We start from the raw sequence: 15,463 nt of genomic DNA on the forward strand, positions 1-15,463 counted from the left end.
ACAAATTCACCACCCTCTGCGAGAAGTAGCTTCTCCTCATTGCAGTTTTAAAACTACTGCCTCTCAACCTATACCTGTGACCTCTTGTTCTAGATTGCCCCACCAGGGGAAACATTTGGTCTACGTTTACTTTATCAATCCCTTTTAAAACTTCACATACCTCAATCAGATCTCCGCTCATCCTCCTAAACTCCAGTGGGTATAAGGCCAAACTTTTTAATCTCTCCTCATACATCAAACCCTTCATTCCTGGAATCAATCTGGTGAACCTCCTGATTTGTAGAGACTTTCAAATTCAATAAGGGGGCCGGACAGAGTGGATAGGGCAAAATCTTCCCGCTCGTAAAAGGATCAAGAACGAGGGGGCATAGATTTAAAGTGATTTGCAAAAGAGACAAATGTGATGTGAGGGAAAATACTTTATTACGCAGTGAGTGGGCTCAGGTCCGGAGGCAGCTTCAGTCAAGACATTCAGTAGTGCATTGGATGATTATTTGAATAGAAACAATGTGAGGGGCACAGGGAAAAGGCAGAGAAATGGTGCTAAGTCACAATGCCTGTTTGGAGAGCTGGTGCAGGCACGATGGACCAAATGGCCTCTGCCTTAGCCAGAACAATCGTGTGATCTTGTAATATTGGAGGAAAGGCAAATTGTGCGGAGGGTGTGGAGAGTCTGCAGAAGGATCTAGATAGGCTGGGCGAATGGGCCAGGAAATTGCAAATGGAATTTAATGTTGGCAAGTGTGAGGTGGTCCACTTTGGTAGGAATAATGGTAGGAAGGATTATCACTTACGTGGCGAAAAACTGCAGCAGGCGACGGTGCAGAGGGACCTCTGGGTCCTTGTGCATGAGTCGCAAAAACCCAGCTTGCAGGTGCAGCAGGTGGTCAGGAAGGCGAATGGGATGCTGGCCTTCATAGTGAGGGGGATTGAATATAAAAGTAGGGAGGTCTTGCTGCGGCTGTATAGGGCATTGGCGAGGCCGCAGCTGGAGTACTGTGTGCAGTTTTGGGCGCCGTACTTACGCAAGGATATTTTGGCCTTGGAGGGAGTGCAGAGGAGGTTTACTAGGCTGATGCTGGAGTTGAGGGGGTTGAGCTATGAGGAGAGGCTGAATAAACTAGGCTTGTACTCGTTAGAGTTTAGAAGAATGAGGGGAGATCTCATTGAGATGTATAAGATGATGAATGGGATGGATAGGATAGAGGTGGAGAGACTCTTCCCGCTCAGAAAGGATAGTAGGACTAGAGGGCACAGCCTCAAGATAAAGGGGGGGCGGTTTAGAACAGAGTTGAGGAGGAACTTCTTCACTCAAAGGGTGGTGAATCTCTGGAATTCTCTGCCCATTGAAGTGGTGGAGGCTACCTCGCTAAATATTTTTAAGAAGCGGGTTGATGGGTTTTTGATAAGAGAGGGGATTAAGGGTTATGGGGAGAGGGCGGGAATGTGGAACTGAGCCACGACAGATCAGCCATGATCTTATTGAATGGCGGGGCAGGCTCGAAGGGCCAGAAGGCCTACTCCTGCTCCTATTTCTTATGTTCTTAATATAGTGGATGTAGATGGTCAATAATTGTATACTGCAGGGGGAGAGACATTCTTACCGAGGCTGATTTCTGAGAGAAGAAGTGGGCAGTGCTGTGAGCAACTATCTACATGGTCTGTTCCTTTCATAGGAATATATAATCACCTAGTTAAGTTGATCTGCACATACATATATTAAAACACTCTTTGTGCTTTTCACCAAAGGAGAGCTCAAAAATGTATTTGTTCTGAGGCAGAGTTACCACTGATACACCAGCAAAACTGTGTCAGAGTAACACTGCCGAGGATCAACTCGGATTTCCTCCAGTATACATTGTGACATGTTCATATGTGACAGACTGACTACAGGGGGAGCAGGGTCCTGTATTGCTGTTCTTTTTTTCTTATTCATTTTATGGGGCGTGGGTGTCATTGGCTGGGCCAGCATTTATAACCCGCCCCTACACTCCCTCCATTTCAGAGGGCAGTTGAGAGTCAACAATGTTGCTGTGGGTCTGGAGTCACATGTAGGCCAGACCAGGTAAGGATGGCAGATTTCCTTCCCTAAAGGATGTTAGTGAATCAGATGGGTTTCCACAACAATTGACAATAGTTTCATGGTTATCATTAGACTTCTAATTCCAGGTTTTATATTGAATTCAAATTTCACCATCTGCCATGGCGGGATTTGAACCTGGGTCCCTGGATCTTGTCCTGGGTCTCTGGATTACGAGTCCAGTGACAATACCACTATGCCACTGCCTCCACTGAAGGCCAAGGTGGCCAGCCTGGATTTCCATAACAATTCCAGGTCAATGGGATATCAGAGAGCGCTGCTTTTTCAGACACCAAGGTCAAAATTCGAATGGTTCCTCAGCTGAGGTGTAACGATCTCAAGTCCATTCAAAGAACACATTGTTTTCTTTAGTTATGAGGGAAGAAGGCCAATGAAAGGTAAAGACATGAAGGCGGGACTTTCTGCCCTCCCCACCCCTCGTGAAGACTGTTCTTCGGTGGAGGAGGTGGCTTGCCATTGGCCGCTGCTGGGATATTCTGCTCCCACCAATGTCTATGGCATTATGTGTGTCCCACCATGGGGGGACGGGGTTGGTTGGTGGGATTGCCATGGGAAAGGCTGGAAAATCCCACCCAATGTTCTTCACCTAAATGAAGCAAAGACTTCTGAAACTTGGAATTCATTCCAAATGATATGATCTTTTTTAATTCATTCGTGGAACATAGGCATCACCAGCTAATCAGCATTTATTGCCATTTCTAATTGCCCAAGGGCAGTTGAGAATCAACACATTGCTGTGGCTCTGGAGTCACATGTAGGCCAGACCAGGTAAGAACAGTAGGTTTCCTTCTCTAAAGAGACATTAGTGAACCAATGGCTTTTTCCGACAATCGATAATAGGTTCATGGCCATCAGTAGATTCTTAATTCCATTTTTTTAATTGAATTTATGTTTCATTGTCTGCAGTGGCAGGATTCAAACCCAGATCTCCAGAACATTAACTAAGTTTCTGGATTAATAGTTTAGCTATAATACCACTCAACCATCACCTCCCTCCTACTACCTTTGGGTGAAAATCATAGACAAGAAAGAGTCACCTTCCACCTGTGATAAATTAGTGATCTTGCTTCAGAAGCAATGTTTTAGAATGTGTTGGAAGCTAAGTGTGCAACGGTGGACAGGAATAGGCATCTATGTGAAGTTGAACAGTAAGAGAGCTGTTGGTAAGATGCTTGTGTGGCTGATGGAGTGTATGCAGAATTATTTGGACCTACACATAGGACTGTCAGAATAATCCTAAAATGGGAGTACAGGGGGGTGGGGTGCTTGGCAGTTCTTGAGGAAACTCAATTCAAAGAAGTTACACAGGATTGTGGTGACAAGAATAATTTGTCAATGGGCTGGGGTCTTCAGTCAGTTGAAGGCCTACTTCATGAGGTGTACCTGCAGTTATCAGATAACTTCCAGGCCAGGAAAAGCCTTCCAAAGCTTTGCTGAGGAGATGTGGTGAGGGGATTAGCCACCTCTCCTCTATGATTCTCCTTTCAATCTTCCTCATATCTCTCTTCCTAAAAATGGAAGAACAGATGAGAGTTTAAGAGAGATCCCATTGATACCCAAGATTCAACCCGCAATTTTAAAACTTAAAAAACGTTTTTTAAATAATCACAAAAAAATTGTGATTTTAAAAGTGTATTAAATTTTTGGAGGCAGAGGTCCCTTCACCCTTTACTTACAATTCCAACCACAGTACGCGGAGTGCTATCAGTCAGCAGTCTATCTTCAGGAGAGTCAGAGGAACTGACACTCCTGGTTAAATACAAGGAAAAGACCCCCTGATTTGCCCATCAATAGACTCCTTAATCATATTCCAATAAGCCTACCTCAATGACCTGATTAAAGTCATTACAAAAATAAATGAAATTTTAAGAAGAAAAATGAGTTGAAAACGAAACCTTGAAGACTGCTTAAAAACTTATCTCCAGATTGCTCTGAGTCCCTTGTGGCCTTCAGCTATGGTATACATCTGGTCCAACACGAACAAGTCCCACTGCCTGTTCTGTAGATGTCTTGAGTACAGCTGGGAATAGTAGAAGGAAAGACAGTCCTACCTAAAAATGCTGCCCATCTGCCATCGTGTTCAGACAAAAGCGACATTCCCCAGTGTGAGAATGGCGAAGCAGCATTATCCTTCACTGCCTTACATTCCTCTGTTCCTCCAGTCAGTCTGTAATGTCAGGCTGGATTGCTGACTGAGCTTTTTATTTAATGTTTTGTTCCATCCTTAAAGTTACAAAGCCACTGCTCAGAATGGACCAGGCAAACCAAATCCATTCCTTACTTGCTCCAAAAACCAGATGGAAAATCCAGTTGAATCCGATTCATAGTCCCCTCAAGAGAGACCAGCAAGATTTTTTTTTATTAGTGTCAAAGAAGGCTTACATTAACACTGCAATGAAGTTACTGTGAAAATCCCCCGAGTTGCCATGTTCCGGCTCCTGTTCGGGTACACGGAGGGAGAATTTAGCATGATCAATGCCCCTAATTAGTACGTCTTTTGGACTCTAAGCTAACAAGATAAGGTATTGCACCCCATCTTGAGCTTGATCTGATGCTTGATCATAGACAAAAGACTGAGAAATGATACTGGGTTTGTAGCTTTGAACTTAGAACTAGATAAATGTCCCTGACAACGAGTGATTGACGGCATCTGCAATATCAGACTGTGAAAACTCATCACTAAATATCATCAGGCGTAAATCACTCATCTTGTTGATTAAGCATAATATCAAATTATAATAATACCAAAGATGAGGATGTGTCTAGGGCGGTGGATAGAGGAGAGCCGGTGGATGTGGTCTTTCTAGATTTTCAGAAGGCGTTTGACAAAGTGTCTCACAAGAGGTTATTGCAGAAGGTCGAGGGACATGGAGTTGGGGGTAGGGTGTTAGCGTGGATAGAGGATTGGTTGTCAAATAGGAGGCAGAGAGTGGGGGTCAACGGGTGCTATTCGGATTGGCGGATGGTGACTAGTGGAGTGCCCCAGGGGTCGGTGCTGGGGCCTCAGCTTTTTACCATTTATATAGATGATCTGGAGGAGGGAACCGAGTGTAGAGTGTCGAAATTTGCTGATGACACCAAGATTGGGGGAACGGCAAATTGTGCGGAGGGTGTGGAGAGTCTGCAGAAGGATCTAGATAGGCTGGGCGAATGGGCCAGGAAATGGCAAATGGAATTTAATGTTGGCAAGTGTGAGGTGGTCCACTTTGGTAGGAAAAATGGTAGGAAGGACTATTACTTACGAGGCGAAAAACTGCAGCAGGTGACGGTGCAGAGGGACCTCAGGGTCCTTGTGCATGAGTTGCAAAAACCCAGCTTGCAGGTGCAGCAGGTGGTCAGGAAGGCGAATGGGATGCTGGCCTTCATAGCGAGGGGGATTGAATATAAAAGTAGGGAGGTCTTGCTGCAGCTGTATAGGGCATTGGTGAGGCCGCAACTGGAGTACTGTGTGCATTTTTGGGCGCCGCACCTGCGCAAAGATATTTTGGCCTTGGAGGGAGTGCAGAGGAGGTTTACTAGGCTGATACCGGAGTTGAGGGGGTTGAGCTATGAGGAGAGGCTGAATAAACTGGGCTTGTACTCGTTAGAGTTTAGAAGAATGAGAGGAGATCTCATTGAGACGTATAAGATGATGAATGGGATGGATAGGATAGAGGTGGAAAGACTCTTCCCGCTCAAAAAAGACAATAGGACTAGGGGGCACAGCCTCAAGATAAAAGGGGGGCGGTTTAGAACGGAGTTGAGGAGGAACTTCTTCACTCAAAGGGTGGTGAATCTCTGGAATTCTCTGCCCGTTGAAGTGGTGGAGGCTGCCTCGCTAAATATTTTTAAGACGCGGGTTGATGGGTTTTTGATAGGAGAGGGGATTAAGGGTTATGGGGAGAGGGCGGGAAAGTGGAACTGAGCAGCGACAGATCAGCCATGATCTTATTGAATGGCGGGGCAGGCTCGAAGGGCTGGATGGCCTACTCCTGCTCCTATTTCTTATGTTCTTATGTTCTTATGTGGAACTGAGGATAAGGGAGATAATGTGGTTGATGTAAGAGTGTGTGTAATACCATAATACCAAAAAACAGCCTCACAACAAAGAGAAACCACACCTCAAAATACCTCACACCTGATTATTCTGTGGCCATTTGAGAGTTATCCGGGATAAATCTCAGGCCATTTGAAGATAAATATTCTCTGATATTATACGTAACTCGTGGAGTGTGGAATTTAGAATGTACATCTAAATTCCCATCAGAAATGGACATCCTGCCCCTCAAAATATAAAAGGTGGAAAGTTGGCTTTGAAAGATCCAGAACCCCAAGACAACATTAAAATCTGGAGCCAGAAATATACTGTTAGACCAAGACTGGGGAACCTGTTGAAGGAGCTGCATTCCAAATTAAAAGCATTCAGTATTGGATTGAGGTGGTTTCAGTTGGGTTGAACTCAGACTGATTTTTCAATTGCATTTTAATTTACTTTAATAAGACATTTAATGCAAAACCAAAGGCTGCAAGAAACAATCCAGATGCATAGAATTCTGCAGTGCGGAAGGAGGGTCATTTGGCCCTTCGAGTCTACACCAACTACAATCCGATCCAGACCCCATTTACCCTTGCTAATCCCCCTGAAACTAAGGGGAAATTTAGCATGGCTAATCCACCTAACCACGCAGGCACAGGAAGAATGTGCAAACTGACAGTGACCCAAGCCAGGAATCGAACCTGGGTCCCTGGCATTGTGAGGCAGCAATGCTAACCACTGTGCCACCTTTAGATTGTCCGTTAAGAATGTGTTAGCTGAGGGAAGGGATTGGTCAGAACAAAGACGGAAGAAACAAGACGCGACAGAATGGCAAAGTGGTTAGCACTGCTGCCACACAGTGCCAGAGACCTGGGTTCAGTTCTGGCCTTGGGTCACTGTCTGTGTGGAGTTTGCACTGACTGATCTGGTTTCCTCTCACAGTCCAAAGATGTGCAGGCTAGGTGGATTGGCCATGCTCAATTGCCTCTTAGGGGGATCAGCAGAGGGTGTTTCCAAGCTAGGGCAGCTTGTGGGCTTGAGTGGGACACTCTTTGGGAGAATTGGTGCGGATTCAATGGGCTGAATGGCCTCCTTCTGTATTGTCGAGGCTTCTAAAACCAAGAGGTGAAGAGGTGGAGTTTGGGATAGGGGAGATAATAAGGTTGAATATAAGGGTGTGTGTAATCTTTATCTTTTGTGTTCTAAATCATGTGCTTTCAGATTCCTGATTCAGGGGTTGGAGACCTTCCCCCTGTTGATGAACCAGATGGAAATCAGATCTTACCAGTGCCAGTCAATATCCGTCCTGTGCTAAGTAACTACAGAGTGGAGGTACAGTTTGTCTGCAGCCAAAGCTAGATGAGCTGCTCTGTGCTGTGTAATTTATTGTTTCCGAGGGAACTTTCAGATCTGACAAAAACGTTAATTATGATCTCTTTCCTTGCGAACGATCCTCTCTGCCTTAAGTCTGCCTAATCCTGACACTTGTGTTGAGGTGTGGGAGATGCTAGACTCAGACTGTAGCTTGTATTGGAAGCAGTCCAGAGGCCAGCTCTTCTCCAGTTTCCTCTGGAGTGGAAAACTCTGAACAGTTCCATCCCGCTTAAATCGAGAAGAAAGCAAAGCGCGATATTGAAATGGGAAAGCAGCACAAAATGCTGGAATACTCGGCAGGCCAGGCCGTATCTGTGGAGAGAGAATTGGAATTAATGGGCTGGACTCAACAGGGTGCCACACTCTGCACCCCACCAACACTCTACCCTACAACCCCCCCATCCCAATGAATGCCTCACATCCAATAAATGCTGAGAGCACCCTGAAACAGGCCCTTCTGCCCTTTTCTTGGGAGGAAGTCCCAACTGAGAGAGCTGCCGGTGAGTTCGATGACCAACAGCTCTCTTGCCCCAGCATCGCCAACCAGGAGTGGTGGCCACTGTTGAAGCTACAACTAGTCCAAATGAAGAGGAATCGGAACTCCCAGCTAAGTCGGGGAGGGTGGAGATGGGGGGAAGGGTGTCACCGTGCCCAGATTCCACCCCCTCTTAAACAGTGTAAAATCATCACTTTTCTCCCTCTCTAGCTCAGTAGAAGAATCGTACCGACTCAAAATATGCTGCCAGACCGGCTAAGTTTTTCCAGCATCTTCTATTTTACTGCAAAGACCCTCCCTTGCTTGGTACTAACCCACGTAACCAAAGCTACCAATGCCAGCGTGGCATTTTCCTACCCTGTGTGTCAAGTACCAGTGGTTGTGGGATGGGACACCTAAGTAGTCACTAATGGGTCACTTATGGGCCTCAGTCCGTCCCAGGATGGTGGACCGCCCAACGAGACCCCCAGTATAATTGTAGGGGGGTTAGGGGCAGGCTGGTAGCTCACAGGCATGGGACCCACTGGATTTTACGCTCCCGCCCCACCTTCAAAGCAACCGAGGGAGGAGTGTAAAATCCAAACCAACATTACAGGTCTGTGATCTTTATCAGAAGTGGGAAAGGTTAGGGAGGTATTCAAGTGGAAGGCAGGCAAGATGAAATAGCAAAAGGGACAATGCCGCAGGAAAGAACTCACACTTACCTAGTGCCATTCCTGTCCCCACGTCATCCAAAGTGTTTCATAGCCAGTGATTGACATCTGAAGTGTTTTCTCCATCAGTTATGGGGCATAGCAGCCAGTGAGGTCCCACAAACAATGCGATACACGATCAGATCATCTCTCTCTGCTGGTGTGATTCAGGAAATCAATATTGGCCAGGATAGGGGTGGCACGATGGCACGGTGGTTGGCACTGCTGCCTCACAACACCTGGGACTCAGGTTCGATGGCTGGCTTGGGTCACTGTCTGTGTGGAATTGCACATTCTCTGTGTGTCTGCTCAGGTTTCCTCCGGGTGCTCCAGTTTCCTCCCATACTCCACAGATGTGCGGGTTCGGTGCATTGGCCAAGTTAAATTGTCCCTTAGTGTAAGGCAGACTAGCAGAGTAAATACATGGGGTTATGGAGGTAGGACCTGGGTGGGATTGTGGTTGGTGCAGACTTGATGGGCTGAATAGCCTTCTTCTGCACTGTAGGGTTTCTATGATTCTACTCAGTGCTCTCTTGGTCCTACAGCAATCCAATCACAACTCACCTCACGATAGTGCCACCATCTTACAGAATCCAGCACATGCATGAATTCTTTGGAGATGTAGCTGAGGTGCTTGCCACTTTCCACATTGGTTGGAATATTTTTAAATGTCAGTGTTGACTTCAGTTGATTTTGAAATGCGATTTCCTGCAGGTATTTTTTTGGGGCCTCCGTGAGCTCAAACGTGTGCAGCTCCTCATGGTGGACCGCCCACAGGTTTTCATTGAGTTCGCGGGGAAGAGCATTAAATCTTCTGTCATCCAGAGTTACAAGAAGAATCCAAACTTTACCGTTCAAGGAGATTGCTTCATTGTGGTAAGTAGACAAACTATTAAACTCACCACCAAGTGTTTGTTGCCAGCTGTGAGGGGGTGGGGCTTTGTTGGAATGGCCCAGAAATTTTGTCCATCATTCACTCCTGAGATTCTGGACAACAGACAAGAGTTTCATACTGCGCTTAAAGAATCACAGAATTGGTACAGTACAGAAGGAGGCCTTTGGCCTACTGTCTGAGCTAGCTCTCCAAACGAGCATCATGGCTTAAGTGCTATTCCCCTACCTTTGCCCCATTCCCTTGCACATTGTTTCTATTTAAGTAATCATCTGATGCCCTCGTGAATGTCTCAGTTGAAGCTGTCTCCACCACACTTTCAAGGCAGTTCAGACTCAGGCCACATGCTGTGTAAAATAGTTTTTCTCTTACATCACATTTGTTTCTTTTGCAAATGTCTTCAAATCTGTGAAACTTCAACAAGATGTACCAATCCCTGTATTCAATGTCTGATCAATGAAACCAAGCATGCTGATTGCTTTCTTCACCACTCTGTCCATCTGTGATTCTATTTTCAAGGAGCTATGAACCTGTACCCTAGATCTCTGTGTTCTCTAACTCTCCCCAAAGTCCTACCATTAACTGAGTAAGTCCTGCCCTAATTCAATCTACCAAAATGCATCACCTCGCATTTATCTAAATTAAACTCCATCTGCCATTCATCAGCCCACTGGCCTAATTGATCAAGATTCCATTGCAGCCCCAGGTAACCTTCTTCTCTGTCCACTATGCCACCAACCTTAGTGTCATCTGCAAACTTACTAACCATGCTTCCTATATTCTCATCCAAATCATTAATATAAATGACAAATAACAGTGGACCCAGCACCGGTCCCTGAGGCACACTGCTGGTCACAGGTCTCCAGTTTGAAAAACAACCCTCTGCAACCACTGTTCAAAATTTTATCTATCCTTGCCTTAAAAACATTCAATATGGTATCCTCAACTGCTTCACTGGGCAGGGATTTCTACAGATTCACAACCCTTTGTGTGAAGAAGTTCCTCCTTAACTCTGTCCTAAATCTGCTCCTCTTTATTTTGAGGGCATGTCCCCTAGTTCTAGTTTCCCACGCCAGCGGAAACAACTTCCCTGCTTCTTTCTTATCTATTCCCTTCATAATCTGATATGTTTCTATAAGATCTCCGCTCATTCTTCTGAACTTCAATGACTATAACCCCTGTCTACTCAGTCTCTCCTCACAAGCAACCCTCTCAACTCCGGAATCAACCTCGTGAATCTCCCCTACACCTCCTCCTGTGCCAGTATATCCTTTCTCAAGTAAGGAGACAAAACTGCACACAGTATTCCAGGTGTGGCCTCACCAGCACTCTTTATAGCTATACATATATTGGGATACAGTGAAAAGTATTGCTTCTTGCACGCTATACAAAAAAAGCATACCGTTCACAGTGTTAGGAATATGCATACCGTTCATAGCATAGAGAAGGAAAGGAGAGAGTGCAGAATGTAGTGTTACAGTCATAGGTGGGTAATGAGAAAGGTCAACTTAATATATGGTAGGTCTATTCAAACATCTGATGGCAGCAGGGAAAAAGCTGTTCTTGAGTCGGTTGATGCGTGTTCTCAGAATTTAGTATCTTTTTTCCATCAGGAGGGGGTGGAAGAGAGAATGTCTGGCGTGCGTGGGGTCCTTAATTACGCTGGCTGCTTTGCCGAGGCAGTGGGAAGTGTAGACAGAGCCAATGCATGGGAGGTTAGTTTGCATGATGGACTGGGCTTCATTGCCTTTGTAGTTTCTTATGATCATGGGCAGAGCAGCAGCCATACAAAGCTGTGAAGCAACCAGATACGGTCTATCTGTAAAAATTGTTGAGAGTTGTAGCGGACAAGATGGATTTCCTCAGCCGCCTGAGAAAGTTAGTCTGTAAGCAACTGGTTGCTGAGGGTACCTGCTTTTCTGAGCACTCTGATTAGCAATGAGGTGCAGGCACGTCTGCCATGGCTGCTGAAGCAAATCTTCTGCCAGTCGCAGTATCTACATGCTGCGGAGTGGAGTCAATACCATCTGTACCCCCAAACAGTTGCTGGTCAAGGCATTACTGTAGATAGAGCAGCAGAGAACTGTCATCCCCCACACTTCTGTCTAAATTCAACAACCTGTGGAATTCTCTACCACAGAAAGCTGTTGGGGCCGGTTTGTTAGACATGCTCAAGAGGGAGCTGGACATGGCCCTTGTGGTTAAAGGGACCAAGGGCTATGGGGAGAAAGTGGGAGTGGGATACTGAAAGTGCATGATCAGCTGTAATCATATGGGATGGTGGTACAGGCTCAAAGGGCCAAATGGCCTACTCCTGCACCTATTTTCTATGTTTCTATGGCAAGTGGACTCTGGTCGAGATGTTGCCGTGACAAATGCCTCGTGCAAATAAATTGTTGTTTCCTTTGAAACTTGGTATTCTTGCATTTGTTCTGATGAGTGCCAGGTGAATTTTCCTGTCCCGCCTACCACGAGAATTGTAGGTCCATCGACCTCAGGCAGAGTTTTCCGGTTTTGGGGTGAGCGTGGCTGGAAAATTCCGCCCCCTGTATCTCTTAATCAGCAGTAAAAGGAAGACTTTGCTGTTTGTTTTGACAGGAATTACCTCAGCAGGAATGCCTGCACCCACCGCTTTGTATCTCTGTTGTCGACTGGAGAGCTTTTGGCCGCAGCACTCTTGTGGGGACACACACCATCAACTCTGTGAAGCAGTACATGCACAAACCTGTCGAACGTCGTCGTGCGGCAGTCAAATGGGCAACGGATATGGCTGGTGAGCATCGCCGACACATGTTCCTCTCAATTCAACTAAAACCTCACTGGGGACAGTTATCTGTACTGAGCCAGCATTCTGATGTATTAAGGAGAGAATAACTCCCAAGGGAGGCTAGAGAATCCCCCCAACCCCCAGTAACTCCAACAGTGCAGCACCCTTCAGGATTGCACTATAGAGCCAGGAGTGGGGTCTGATGAGCCCCTTAACCCAGTGTTCGGTTCATCCCGCAGCACCAGTTCTGTTTACCAAAAGTGGCCCACTAGGAACTTGCATTCCATGCCCGACTCCATGCCAGCAAGTCGGGCTTCTTACCTATTAAAAGTCTGAGAATAGATTGAGATCATTTCAGCCCCAAGGGATCTACTTATTCACATTACCGGGTAAAACTGCATGTGGACGAGCACCAGCTATCTTGAGGGAAAATTCAGAGGGAACGAGCTATTAGATTTTTCGATTAGTTTTTCACCTTATACCAAGGTTGGACGACTGATTTGCACGTCAGAACCGCTAGGACCTCCACCAGAGTTTCCTCTGGCTTTGCCCTGCCCAGGCATAGTTCACCATATCCTGGAGGTCCTGGAGTACAGCTGCTTGGAGTACAGCTTGAACCCAGGAGACACTAGGGTGGCACAGTGGTTAGTGTTGCTGCCTCACAGTGCCAGGGACCTGGGTTCAATTCCAGTCTTGGGTGACTGTCTGTGTGGAGTTTGCACATTCTTCCTATGCCTGCATGGGTTTCCTTTGGGTGCTCCAGTCTCCTCCCACAGTCCAAAAATGTGCAGATTAGGTTGATTGACCATACTATATTGCACCTTAGTATCAGAAGGACTAACACGGTAAATAAGTGGGATCAGGCCTGGATGGGATTGTCATTGCAGGCTTGATGGACCAAACAGCCTCTTGCGCTGTGGGGATTATATGAAATGGAAACAGGAACACCATCAAATGTGTCAAGACAGACTGGGTGATAACTTCCTGACTCCCCAGTGCCGGATTTGGGGGGACATCCGAAAGATGCTTTGGGGAATCCCTCCTGGAAGTTCCTACATTAAGGGTTTACCTGGCAATCCACCCATTTCTGCTCTGAGGAAGTTACACTCTTGCGTCTAGAGTCAGAAACAGAAAGTGGACCAAATATTCGTGTATATCTCAGTGTGGGTGTCTGAGAGACTCTAGGGGGTAGATCTTCCAATCCCACCCACCGCGGGAATCTTCATGGGTGAGACAGACAATTTGAGAGACCATTCAAAAGTCCATTTGGGCTGGAATTTCCGGTCTCGGGGTGAGTGGGACTGGAGAATCCTGCTCTAGAACCCATGGACAAATTTGTCAGATTCAGATTGGGGAAGTCAAAGTAAGGAAAAATTAAATGCTGAATCATTGGGAAAGCAATCTCAACAAAGAACCGGAGATGTGTTGATATTTAAAGCAATGTTTCAGCATAAATATAACTTCAACTTTGTATCAATTACTAATTAAAAATATAAAATAGGTGCCTCTGGTGCTACACTACAAAGGCAGGAAAACGAAGTCCGTATAAACATCAGATCCGGAACACCAGGTGAACCAATGGCAAGGTCTTCCTCAAAAACATTGGTCAGTAAAGGTTTCTTTCCTGTGTACTTCTGCAATCCTTTATCGGAACATTGACTTGATTGAATAATGTATAATAATATGTTAGGGTACCAGTTAGAAACACCAAGGCGTTATGAAGCCAGAATGGACCCTGATAATTTTTGTATTTTGGCAATACTGTGAGGGTAAAGTGTTTCATTCCATGTTTGACTCTATTGACACACTAGGGAGCTTTCGTCAAAACAAATTTTATTTAACAATACAGTTTAACTATAACAAAATAAATCAGGTTAACATTTGACATTTAAACAATACTTAAACATGACAAGATACAATTCTTAACTGTTAATCTATCTCTGAGTTCCAATTTAAGCAATATTCCTCTTGCAGACTTAAAAACCCCTTTTAAAAATCAGATAGTAAACAACACAGGCTTATGTTCTTGTGCTTGTTAACAATCCTAGAGCTTTTTGAACACTTCTAGAGAGAGAGAAAGAGAGAGAGAGACATATGTCTTCAAACAGCAACCATCAGAGAGAGCGAGAAAGAGAGACAGAAAGATGCCTCTCGCTTCTTTCAGGACCAAGCAGAAACTGATCATTTTAAACACTTTCTCTCCTGCAAGCCAAGCTCCACCCATTAACACATGACTCTGTCAACCAAGCTAATCAAAACCCGACTTTGAAATCCCAAGGGAAACCTAAGTAAACACAAATACACTAACTCCATTTAGACAAACGCACCATTAGCTAAAATCAGTCATTATCTTGTACTGTCAACAGTTAAGCTGCCTGTTGTTCAGACAAATTGACACCGTGTAAACCATGGAATATTAAACATACCACTTACAAGAAACATGATGTAAATATATTTATTAAAGGCAAAGTATCATCATCACATTCGACATGCAGCAGTGTAATGCAACTGACCTCATGCTGTTTTTTAAAATTTCTTTAATGGAATGTGGGTATTTCTGGCCAGTGAGCATTTATTGTGCATCCCTAGATGCCCTTGAGAAAGTGATGGTTAGCTACCTTCTTGAAATGCTGCAGTTCGGGAGCTGTGAGTTGACCAGCTGTGGGGGGCTTTGTTGGAAATGTTGGAGATGGACCGTGTGAAGGTGATGGATGGAAATTGGAAGCAAATTGGCAAATTCTTCTCTGAACTCCCACTGAAAATACTAGTGTGAATTAGTCCAATTTTCATGCGAATTTGACACTTAGAATTTTTTTGGGAGAATTCAGCCCATCAATACATTCTTACCAATTTTTAGTCGGTCATTTAAACTGCAGTGAGTAGAAATTTCTTCTTACAGTCGATGGTGAATCTCTGGAATTCTCTGCCACAAAGGGTGGTGGAGGCTGGATCATTGGAAGTATTTAAATTAGAGGCGGATAAATAATAGATCGAGGATTAGAGGGCTCTGGGGAAATGGCACAGAAAAGGAGCCGAGGCTGGTATAGATCAGGCATGGTATTATTGAATAGCCTGGTGCCCACTCCTGCTTCTATTTCTTACGTTCTTGCATGTTTTGAAGCCTTT

At 45.3% G+C, this 15,463-nt stretch overlaps 1 protein-coding gene across 1 annotated transcript in view; it reads left to right on the forward strand.

Moving 5' to 3' along the window:
* fer1l6 (fer-1 like family member 6) overlaps nucleotides 1-15,463 on the forward strand; it is a 150,846-nt gene that overhangs the window by 83,113 nt on the left and 52,270 nt on the right. The window contains exons 23-26 of the mRNA XM_080194811.1: nucleotides 7,338-7,448; nucleotides 9,393-9,554; nucleotides 12,169-12,343; nucleotides 13,839-13,942. Of these exons, the coding sequence (XP_080050937.1) occupies nucleotides 7,338-7,448; nucleotides 9,393-9,554; nucleotides 12,169-12,343; nucleotides 13,839-13,942 (552 nt within the window). The remainder of the gene's footprint in view (nucleotides 1-7,337; nucleotides 7,449-9,392; nucleotides 9,555-12,168; nucleotides 12,344-13,838; nucleotides 13,943-15,463) is intronic.

This window comes from Carcharhinus amblyrhynchos, chromosome 8 (assembly GCF_965287045.1).
Source record: "Carcharhinus amblyrhynchos chromosome 8, sCarAmb.v2.hapA, whole genome shotgun sequence".
In the NCBI taxonomy this organism is placed as follows: domain Eukaryota; kingdom Metazoa; phylum Chordata; class Chondrichthyes; order Carcharhiniformes; family Carcharhinidae; genus Carcharhinus; species Carcharhinus amblyrhynchos.